The following is an 11,892-nucleotide window of genomic DNA, read 5'->3' as shown; positions in this document are numbered from 1 at the left end:
AAACTTAAATATAACACCGGTATCACAGCAGGTTACATGGAGGGCTCATTTAATAAATGGAGCTTAAAAATTGGATATGAATATGGAAAAAAAAATTTTTAACTTTGAGAGAGAATCCCAAGCAGGCTCTATGTTCAGCACAGAGCCTGATGCGGGGATCAATCCCACAACCTTGGTATCACAACCGAGCCGAAATCAAGAGTCAGACACTCAAATCAACCGAGCCACCTAGGAGCCCTTCTTATTTTTTTAAATTTACATCCAAATTAGTTAGCATATAGTGCAATGATTTCAGTAGATTCCTTAATGCCCCTTACCCATTTAGCCTATCACCCTCCCACACCCCCTCCAGTGACCCTGTTTGTTCTTCATATTTAGGAGTCTCTTCTGTTTTGTCCCCCTCCGTTTTTATATTATTTTTGTTTCCCTTCCCTTATGTTCATCTGTTTTGTCTCTTAAAGTCCTCATATGAGTGAAGTCATAGGATTTTTGTCTTTCACTAATTTCACTTAGCCTAATTCCCTCCAGTTCCATCCACATAGTTGCAAATGGCAAGATTTCATTCTGTTTGATTGCCAAGTAATACTCCATTGTGTATGTGTATATGTATATACGTGTGTATACACACATATGTGTGTGTATATATACGTGTGTATACACACACACACACCACATCTTTATCCACTCATCCAACGATGGACATTTGGGCTCTTTCCATACTTTGGCTATTGTTGATAGTGCTGCTATAAACATTGGGGTGCATGTGCCCCTTTGAAACAGCACACCTGTCTCCCTTGGATAAATGCCTAGTAGTGCAATTGCTGGGTTGTAGGGTAGCTCTATTTTTAGGTTTTTGAGGAACCTCCACACTGTTTTCCAGAGTGGCTGCACCAGCTTGCATTCCTACCTTTTTAAAATGTTTACTATTTATTTAGAAAGAGCACAGGGGAGGGGCAGAGAGCAAGGAGAGAGAGAATCCCAAGCAGTCTCCTTACTGCCAGCACAGAGCCTGGTTGCAGGGCTCAAACTCACCATGAGATCAAATCATGACCTGAGCCAAAATCAAGATTTGGACACTTAACCGACTGAGCCACCCAGGAACCCGTTTTAATTTATTTAAGTAAGCTCTATACCTAATGTGGAGACTGAACTCACAACCCTGAGAGCTCATGCTTTACCAACTTGAGCCAGCCAGGTGCAACAATGAGTCAATCTTCTGTATCAACTTGGCTAAGCTATGGTATCTAGTTTATGGTCAAACCAGTCTAATTGCTGTGGAAGTATTTTTTATACATGATTAACATCTGAAAATACTCTGAATAAAAATTACTTTAAAAAAAAAAAAAAAAGCTTACTTTCCATAACATGGATGGGTGTCATCCATTTGGAAGGCCTTTAGAGAACCTGAGGTCCACTAAGAAGGAATTCTGCTTCTAAACACAACTCTTCCGGGAGTCTCCAGCCCTATCCACCTGCCCTTTCAAACTTGCCAGCCCCTACAATCTTTCTATACACATCCTAATTGCTGTATTTCTCTGAAGAACTCTAGTAAGTGGACTAAGCTCTTAGCTAACAAAAGTAAATCTTTAAAACTCTTAGTAAAATATGTAATTATCTTTGTAGACTGTAAGGTAAAAATTTCTTAAGACCAAAAATACCATAAAAACTGACCAACTTGGTTATAATTATAAACCACTGCCTATAAAAGATATGTTAAAGAAAATTAACAATGAGAAGATATTAACAAATGTTCCTAATTCTATTCATTAATATGTTCTTTCTCACTTTGTCCCAATCTTTCAGACCTCACTTACCAGTTTTACTTCCTTGAGAATTTTAGTTGTCCTGTTCTTTTCTTGCCTACAGTATATTTTTATATAGATCAGTCTTCTTGGCAGACAAGCCAGCGAGGCTCTTCAACATTACCACATGTGAACTCTGCTACATATCCAGTTACCTAGTTTATGAATTCTTCTTTAATCAATCACAAAGCACTCTAGAATCTTGCAAAGAGATCAGTCTTGAATAATCTAGGCCTGCTAATTTGAATAACATTCAAGTAAATTAGCTAAAGCATGCTTACCAATACCTCTAATTAATTTCAGTTCTTTTAAAAGAATCGTTCAAACTACAGAAAACCACCAAGCAATACGGAACCTTTATTTTTAACGTAATTTCTGTACATCTGGAGTATGACAGTAATCCTTTTACAAATGGAACTGATTACTAGAATAAACAATGACAAAACCAAACTGGTAGTTGATGTGAATCCACAGGGAGTTTAAGCTTCAAATCCAGCCAAGAAATTTGTCACAATCTCTTTCAGCTTTGCATCTGACTGTTCTGAGATCTTTCCATCAGTCCTATTCGGAAATGAAAAACAGTCCATCAGTTCAGACCTAAACAAAAATTCAATGACTAACTACAAAACTCAAAAGAATTTTATCAAGACTTTGTATCTTAAAAATTATAAAAAAGAGGCTACCGATTGTGTTCATACCTGATGTTGCCCAACAGAGCTTGGTGCTGGCTGATAACATGAGCCAAGAAAGCATGCTCAAACTTTGTGATCTTGCTAGGCTCCAATTTATCAAGATACCCTCTCACACCAGCATAAATAACAGCCACTTGTTCTTCAATAGCCATGGGAGCTGCAAACAAACAAAACAATGCCAAGTGAGTTGCTCAAATAAATAAATGCCATATTAACAAAGTCAGAGAAACTTACCTTTTCTTCCAATTATGAACATGTCTCCTCCATATCACCTGCTCTCACATTCTCTATGAGAAACCCCACATTAATACTCTTTCCCACTTCTGTCCCCAGGAAAAACTTTTTTCCTTATATTTGCAAGCCTTTAAGTGTTATCTTTGGGCATATTCCATAAGCACGGTTTATCATCTGGCAGTATTTATACTGTTTGAGATATAAATAAGTTGCTGACATTTTATAGCAAGGTAAACACATACTAACATTCTTTTAAATCTGCCCAATTCCATTCTCTCAAAGCCAACACGGAAAGGGGCAGAGGAAGGGATCTGATAGATTTTAACTCTCAAAAGTAGTAAGTATATTTTAGTAAGTTTTCCTTCAGATAATGACAATACCTGCAATACAAGTACAACAGGCATCGATCACATTCAAAACACTCCATCTTGGGGCACCTGGGTGGCTCAGTCAGTTAAGCATCTGACTTCAGCTCAGGTCATGATCTCACGGTCCACGAGTTCGGGCCCCGCGTCAGGCTCTGTGCTGACAGCTCAGAGCCTGGAGCCTGTTTCAGATTCTGTGTCTCCCTCTTTCTCTCTCCTCCCCCGCTCATGCTGTCTCCCTCTTCTCAAAAATAAATAAACGTTAAAAAAAAAAAAATTCAGGGGCGCCTGGGTGGCGCAGTCGGTTAAGCGTCCGACTTCAGCCAGGTCACGATCTCGCGGTCCGGGAGTTCGAGCCCTGCATCGGGCTCTGGGCTGATGGCTCAGAGCCTGGAGCCTGTTTCCGATTCTGTGTCTCCCTCTCTCTCTGCCCCTCCCCCGTTCATGCTCTGTCTCTCTCTGTCCCAAAAATAAATAAACGTTGGGAAAAAAAAAAAAAAATCAAAACACTCCATCTTTAATGAAAGGTAACAGTATGTATCGTAGCTTACGTAGGGAGCTGTATGATATTCCCAGGCCCTAACACACAGTAGGAACTTGATGACATGAAAGAACAACTTACAATACTGTCCTTGCTTCAGCAACTCAGTCAATCGCACGCCACGACTCAAGAGTTGTTGCGTGGCAGCGTCAAGGTCAGAACCGAACTGGGCAAAAGCAGCAACCTCACGATACTGAGCCAATTCCAGCTTCATGGTACCTGCCACCTGAAATACAGAAATGGTTAAGTCATGAAATACAAAATACTTAACTTCATTTCCAACACGATGAATTTATATTTAAACTAAAGACACCCCATCTCCTTGACAAACTGATGCAAATTACCTGCTTCATGGCCCTGGTTTGAGCAGCAGATCCGACACGGGACACAGACAAACCAACGTTAATGGCAGGGCGGATACCTTTGTAGAACAATTCTGTTTCCAAGAAGATCTACATCATACAGAGAATACACATGATAATGAGCTTAAAGAAATCAAGTATTTTCAAAGTTAAGTCAAAAAACTGAAACCCGGGGCACCCGGGTGGCTCAGTCGGTTGAGCGTCCGACTTCGGCTCAGGTCATGATCTCACAGTCCATGAGTTTGAGCCCCGCGTCAGGCTCTATGCTAACAGCTCAGAGCCTGGGGCCTGCTTCTGATTCTGTGTCTCCCTCTCTCTCTGACCCTCCCCCGCTCATGCTCTGTCTCTGTCTCAAAAATAAATAAAAACATTTAAAAAAAAATTTTTTTTTTAAAAAAACTGAAACCCAACATCTCCAAAGAAGAATGCGGTCTTCTTCTCATAGTAAAGAGTCCCTCCAATCTTTCACAGCCCATATCAAAGTACATATTCTGTTGGTAAGATTAAAAGATGTGAGATGAAAAAAAAAACATGATGAATTTATATTAAAATATATGCAGATAAAGTGATAGGACCTCTGAGATTTGCTTCAAAACTACCTAACACGGAAAATAGTAGTGGCTATAAAAGAAGCAAAAATGAGGTCCACTATACCACGAATTGAAATGGGTGAGAGAGATGTGGGGTTCATTATACCCTTCTCCTTACTTTTCTATATATTCGAAATTGTCCACAATAAAAAGTAAAAGGCATTTAACAGATCGGTTCATAAACACCAGCCTCAACCAATGCCTTGAAGTCATCCAAAGCTTTTACATCTTTTAAGCATAAAATACCTGTCCATCAGTGATGGAAATGACATTTGTTGGAATGTAAGCAGACACATCACCAGCTTGTGTTTCTATGACTGGTAAAGCAGTCAAGGAGCCACCGCCAAAAGAATCGTTCATTTTCGCCGCTCTTTCTAGCAGACGAGAGTGTAGGTAGAACACATCACCAGGATAGGCCTCACGACCAGGGGGTCGGCGGAGCAGCAGAGACATCTGACGATAAGCAACAGCCTAGAGTATAGAAAAGGGTTACGAAGTTTAGTTATTAAAAGCTAAATTTGTCACCTTCCATTGTGGTGCAAACACGCAGATTCTAAAAATATATATACTCTGACCTGTTTGGATAAGTCGTCATAGATGATCAGAGCATGTTTGCCATTATCCCGAAAATACTCTCCCATGGAACAGCCAGAATAAGGAGCCAGGTACTGAAGCGGAGCAGCATCAGAAGCAGTAGCTGAAACCACGATGGTGTACTTCATGGCATCTGGGAAGAAGATAAATTTTCAGTTTTACAAGATTATTAACGTTTTGATTTTAGAGACTACTATAATAAGAATTAAGTGCTTCACTAAGTCATCTATCAAAGTCAGATTAGCCAGAACTTCTAAATGGCACCTACTTTAAAAAAACTGACAAAAACCTTAAGATGTATCATTGTTTTACACTATTTTCACTTGTTTTTACTTATTGAATTACATGAGAAATTTCAATTCATTAGGGAGTAATTAAAACCAGTCTTCATTCAGTAGAAGCTATCCTAAGATTAGCAACAATAGGACTCCCACCAAACAATAATAAGATTGAACTTCTTTTCTTATAAGCAAACTCTACCTCCAACGTGGGGCTCAAACTCACAACCCTGAGATCAACAGTCACATGCTCTACCAACTAACTGAGCCAGCCAGTTGGACTGGCCCCAGGACTAAAGTTCTTTAATACCTGCATCTGTAAGTCTCTTCACCAACTGGGCAACAGTGGACCTCTTCTGACCAATAGCAACGTAGATACAGTATAGCTTCTTCTTTTCATCAGTTCCATCATTGAAACGTTTCTGGTTAATGATTGTGTCAATAGCAATTGAGGTTTTGCTTTAAAAAGAGAAAGTAAACATGAATCTTAGTAAATACTTCAAAAGTTTTCTCAACTTAAAAGTACTACTGCTAATGCTCATCGCATTCCATTCTCCCTATTATATCCAAAGCATTTACCATTCCAAGCCTGAAAAGTAATCTTTCCACAAGCATATTTTAGTTAAAACTTTTAACAAGCTTTACCCAGTCTGACGGTCACCGATAATCAGCTCACGCTGACCACGACCAATTGGCACCAAGCTATCCACAGCCTTAATGCCAGTCTGCATTGGCTCACGCACAGAAATTCGAGGAATGATCCCAGGAGCTTTCAGGCCAACTCGCCTACGGGTCTTGGAACCAATTGGACCCTGGTAAACAATAAAAAGTGTCCCCAGAACAATCAGTTTTGATGTCTGTTAGAGGCTACAATCACATCTAATAAATGTTAAACGTACCTTTCCATCAATGGCATTACCAAGGGCATCTACGACACGGCCCAACAGCTCCTCACCAACTGGAACATCCACAATGGCTCCTGTTCTCTTCACAATATCTCCTTCTTTAATCAGTTTATCATTGCCAAACACGACAACACCAACATTGTCAGGTTCCAAGTTCAGAGACATACCCTACACAAAACACACAATCAAACACCGACAAAACTTTACGTGTTCCCCATACATTAACACTACATATTATGAAAATACCTAGTAAAAAAAAAAAAAAAAAAAAAAAAAGTCTTGTCCTTTAGATCTGGTTTACCCAAGTATTTTTCCAACACCCTTCTTTGGTCAAAACTGCATTACAATAAGCCCAACATGCTCCTTTATCACATCCTCAAAGAACTAAAAGAAGCAAAAAAAAAAAAAAACCTCAACAGGTTAAGCTTATTTCACTGCATTTCTTTTGTCTATGGCTTTTGAACTGGGTGATCAGTATGAAATAAAATCATCAACCCGAAATTTTAAGACACAGTTAATTTACATCTTTTTATCTGTGAGAAGTTCCATACACAATTTAAAGAATTACCTACTGAGAACTCATCAGGTTAGTAGACAGTGAAATTAAAAGCTACTCAAACAAGAACAAAATGCCATAATGTAACAATGATGGGTCATCTCTCCTCATTATAACCTTATTTCAAAATGGTAAGATTTTTAGGTCCCTGATCATTACTAAGGAAAAAGGTTATTCCAGGAACAGAGTCTGGTCAGTAATGAAAGCTTTGTAGAAGTACTTGGAACAAATACAGAGGAATATCATGGAATACCACTGGATGTACAAAATCTTTAGTCTAAATCTTAAGATGTTCAATACAGCAGTCACTAATCACATGTGGCTATTTAAAATTTGAATTAACACCATCTTACAAAGTCAGAGAAACTTACTTTTCTCTCTAACACATCCCTATACATCACCTACTCTCTCTGTAAGAAACTCCACATTTTACACTCTTGACAGCCTCACATATGTAACAGTTACTACATTTACAGCAAAGACACAGTATTTCCATCATTGCAGAAAGTTCTATTAGGCATTACTAAACTCTTAGATCTTAAAAGCTAAACAGAAACTCAGAGTTCATTAATTTCACCTCAACTTTCAAAACTATGTTAATACACATACACTGAAGATATGGGAGATTACATTTTTAGCCAAAGTCTAACACCCTGGATAAAACTTTTGGCTTTGTAATTATTCTTCCACATCAAGGCTCTTTTTCCACACTGGACACTACCCAGAGGACCAAGACTGTCTTCTCCCATGTGTGGGTAATCCTACTCCCCCTGGTCCACCCATATCACACTCTGCTTTCCTCAGAAAACTAGGTTCAACCTAATGGAAAGTAGATTTCTATCAGAGAGCTTCTGATAACTACACTACCCTACCTCAACAATAATACATTTACTCTTACTAGAAATACAAACTCAATGACTTTCAACTTTCCACCAGAAATGAATTTAAAGTTATCTAATGCTTTTGTATAAGATGACGTTAATGGCTGCAAAGAGTATACCATTCTTAGAATCCAGATGAACATTTACTCAATATATATTCTAGCACTAGTGGCTACAACTGATATATACATCAATCCTTAGAGTAAAAACTTTGGTAACTAAAACACTTAAGTTTATTCTTTTCACAACCTATGATAATCACTAAAACAGTGAACAAGTTGAGATTCAAAGTTAAACAAAAAACACTAGCACAATCTCTGAATTACTAATGAATAACTCAGAGACCAATCCTAAACCACCAAAATCTCATTTTATAATTTACCTTTAAACCTGAAGAAAACTCCACCATTTCTTCTGCCTGAACATTTCTCAGCCCATGTACACGGGCAATACCATCACCAATGCTTAGGACACGCCCGGTCTCCTCAAGGTCAACAGAGGTATCAGCTCCAAGAATGCGTTCTTCAAGGATAGAGGACACTTCGGCAGTGCCTATTGAGAGGAAAATTCCATTGCAAAAATAGCCTGGTCTCAAGATTTTAAAACCCACTTGCTCAACAATGTAAAAACTATAGTTTTGTAATCACAATAACCAAATTACTCTAAGATGTAATATAATATACTTGGCTCTATTCGAAAAAGCTTAGTACCTACCATCACTATAAAAACAAATCCAAGTGATTAAGAATCTGTATCTATGTTGAAACCAGACTTTTTGGCTAAACTCTATAGGAAGTTTAAAAATACAATCTATTTTTTAAAAGCAACTGTTAACAAAGTATAAATATCTTTCTTTTTAAAAACATGCAAATACTATTCTTCATCTTAGCATGTGGGAGATTTACAGATTCACTTTTTTTTTTTTAAATGTTTATTTATTTTTGAGAGAGCGAGCGAGCGAGCAAGCTGGAGAGGGGCAGAGAGAGGGAAACACAGAATCTGAAGCAGGTTCCAGGCTCTGAGCTGTCAGCACAGAGCCCAACATGTGGTTGAACTCACGAACTGTGAGATCATGACCTGAGCCAAAGTCAAATGTTTAACCTACTGAGCCACCCAGGTGCCCCTATGGATTCACTTACTTAATTTTTAGTTCAAAAGCTCCAATCACATCTCCAAAGGAATTCCCTAACCTACAGCATCTTCCTATGCTCACCTCCCTACTTCTGTATCCTATTTGCAATGTGTAAATTTATAGATTGCCATATATAGATTAGCAGCTATCACCGTCAAAAAACAAAGGTAAAAACTGCTTACTTTTTTCTAATTTTTTTTTGGAGAAGAAAAAGAAATCTTTCATAGTTCAGAACGGATGCCTAGCACCTGATATGTGTACTTTCTGTTTCCATCCAAGGGATATTGTATCAGAGAAAAAAAAAGTTGTAGGGGTGCCTGGGTGGCTCAGTCAGTTGAGCATTGGGACTCTTGTTTTCAGCTGAAGTCATGATCCCAGGGCTGTGGGACTGAGCACCGCAGCAGGCTCCGCACTGAGTATGGGGACTGCTTAAGATTCTCTCTCTCTCTGCCCCTCTCCCCTGCTCCTACACATGCTCTAAAATATTTTAAATAAATGAAAAAAGAAAACAAAAAAAAAAGGAAAGAGCTAGTAACATGATAAAATATTTCACTAGAACAAGAAAACCTACCAAGATAGGGCTAAATGGCACATTATGGGCTAAGAATCTGGGATTTGTGGTAACTAAATTTGAAAGAAAAAATTAACAGATGAAAATAAAAAACCCCAACAGTTATGTTGCCTATGTAACTTATTTTTTCACTTATTGACAAGACAGTAACTGTGGGGTATGTACACTTAGAAATACTGACTTACCAGTCTTCTGGAGACGTGTGTTAGAGGCATGGAGGTTCCTTGCAGCAATGAAGGATGATCCCAAAGCATTTTTGGAGACCTAACACATAAACATTTTTAAAAATATGATTAAAAAAAAAAGCTTTTATAAAACTGGCAAGCTTAAACAAATGTTGGCTTACTCTGATCACGTTATCAGTGAAAATATTAATTATATCAAAATATTTTGCTTAAAATTGGAAGACTATTAATCATATAACAAAGTAGCTTTTAATATATGAGAAAATCTATTATGCAGCTCCTGGCAATGCTATAAGTACTCTATAAAAAGCAAATTTTAAAAATGCAGTCATGCAGTCTAGGGGCATCTGGCTGACTCGGTTGAGCACGTGATTCTTAATCTCAGGGTCGTGAATTCAAGTCCCAAATTGGGCATGGAGCCTACTTTTAAAAAAATAGTAACGGCCTATTTTTAAAAGCAACAGTTACTAAATTATCTTTTCCTTTAAAGGCACCAGTTGCTATTACTTCATCTTTAGATATATTTCAGTTGAATTGTGAAAATGCTCAGTAAGATAAATTGCTTTCCAAAAGGGGCAAATATCAATAACATATCCTATTTTACTTAAAAAAAACAACAAACAAAAATTGAGTTGTAAATGTTAGAGTTTGATTAGAAACTAAGTATGGCTGTCTACTCTTTTTTTCCTGCCTTTGACAAAGCCTATGGCAATCTGGACCCCCTCCTTCTCCTTCAAGTTGTAATGCCCTAATTTTGGTCACTGGCAATTCTAAATCTACTACTTTCTCTAGGACCAGATGAAATCCGTTAAAAATGCTCTTTGATGCCAGTTCCATTATGACAACAAAATATGTTTCTTTCACCTTTGAAACTGAGATTATGTTTAACATGGAAAAAATAAGTAAATGCAAGCCTTAACTTCAAGGGCGATAAGTAATGAAGGGAGGGCATTGACCTTCACAGGCATTTTCTAACCTATGTTCTATCTTACTTGAGTTCTCAATCACTGTCTAACGATTCCTCAAGGACGAAATCTTAAAACATGTCAAAGTACCACAACACAAAGCAGTCTTTCTACCTGAGGCAATTTAGGATTCGCTGCTATCACTGCTGTCACGGTATCTGCCACATGAAATGCACATTTGCGCTGTGTTTCGCTACTGTTTCAATATTCAGCACTAAGAGATCGCCTATTGAAGTATTCAGAAAGGCACCTTCATTTATTGCTTTCCCCTGAACCGACCTCCGGGCAGAGGTGAAATGCCGGGGCCCGCTGACCTTCATACAATGTCAGGCTTCCTTAAACCGCTTCAACGAGACATAGCAACAGTGCTCTGACCTTCAGTGGCACAGTCCCGAAGAATCAGCGGGGACAAGCCTCGCCGTTTCAGAGCAGGCATCGGAGCTAGAGCTCCAACACTGACCTTCACCCAAGGCCCCTCTCGGGCAGTACTCAGCTGAAGTCGGGAACCCTCCCCGAGACCCTATCTCTGGACAGCATCGAGGTCAGCACCTCCCCTGCACCGCTCTGCACCGTCCCGCACGGATGGCTAGCAACAGGCCCTTGTGCCTCCTCCCTGCCCAGCCCGAGCAGCCAACAGTGCAAGATGGCGGCGCCCGCCAGCCCCTCACCCTCCTTGCAGAAAGAGCTCTCGAGTCAGCACACCACCAGCCACCTGCCGGGCCACCTCCCTCCCGCCGGTTGCCCGCACTCACCAGCCCGGCCCGCCTAGGCAGGGCGCGGGCCACGGCCGCGGCGACGCGCACGGACAGCATCTTTGTAGCTCTATTTAGGGTGGTTCCTCTGCAGCCGCAGCCTCCGGACTGACTGGGACAAAATGGCTGAGCGGCAAGGAAGGTCAAGGCAGCCGGTCCACCTGACCCGGAAGTACCGCCCCTCGTGTTCGCCTCCGGACGCGAATCTGCCTTTTAGAGGAGGGCTGGGGGTGGAGTTGCTTTTTTTAAATATTATTTTTAGATTTAAACTTAAAAATGAGTGATTAAAAAAAAAAAATGAGTGATTAGACCTTTGCCAGCTTCGGTCCAGGCATTCGTCACACATTTATTTTGACCTACTGAGTCTACCTTATGGTTGCCCCTGGCGACCATGTGGGTAGCGGAACCTGCTATGATGCGGCGCTCAGGCCCAGTTTCCGACAGGGAGACGGTGTTGGCGTCACCCTGTACCTGGCGCGGCTGGTTT

General features: G+C 39.8%; 1 protein-coding gene across 1 annotated transcript; it reads right to left on the bottom strand.

Moving 5' to 3' along the window:
* Positions 1–2,136: 2,136 nt before the first annotated feature.
* Positions 2,137–11,514, bottom strand: ATP5F1A (ATP synthase F1 subunit alpha). The gene is made up of 12 exons (XM_030336339.2): positions 11,406–11,514; positions 9,689–9,767; positions 8,183–8,352; positions 6,358–6,531; positions 6,104–6,270; positions 5,769–5,917; positions 5,162–5,313; positions 4,833–5,057; positions 3,979–4,086; positions 3,716–3,860; positions 2,501–2,651; positions 2,137–2,363 (listed from the first exon to the last, which is right to left on the bottom strand). The coding sequence occupies exons 1-12, from the start codon at positions 11,463–11,465 to the stop codon at positions 2,282–2,284; spliced, it is 1,662 nt and encodes a 553-aa protein (XP_030192199.1). The 5' UTR covers positions 11,466–11,514; the 3' UTR covers positions 2,137–2,281.
* Positions 11,515–11,892: the final 378 nt, after the last annotated feature.

The sequence above is a fragment of the Lynx canadensis genome, chromosome D3 (assembly GCF_007474595.2).
Source record: "Lynx canadensis isolate LIC74 chromosome D3, mLynCan4.pri.v2, whole genome shotgun sequence".
In the NCBI taxonomy this organism is placed as follows: domain Eukaryota; kingdom Metazoa; phylum Chordata; class Mammalia; order Carnivora; family Felidae; genus Lynx; species Lynx canadensis.
The sequence above is the reverse complement of the archived record's forward strand: the minus strand, read 5'-3'. Positions and strand labels throughout refer to the sequence as shown.

What these genes read in the sequence shown, in the direction of transcription:
- ATP5F1A (XM_030336339.2), bottom strand. Translation starts at nt 11,465, where the DNA reads ATGCTGTCCGTGCGCGTCGCCGCGGCCGTGGCCCGCGCCCTGCCTAGG. An exon ending in TGCCTAGGCGGGCCGGGCTG is followed by an intron (nt 9,768 to 11,405) that starts GTGAGTGCGGGC and finishes TTTATGTGTTAG; the next exon opens with GTCTCCAAAAATGCTTTGGG. An exon ending in ATCGGTGACCGTCAGACTGG is followed by an intron (nt 5,918 to 6,103) that starts GTAAAGCTTGTT and finishes CTCTTTTTAAAG; the next exon opens with CAAAACCTCAATTGCTATTG.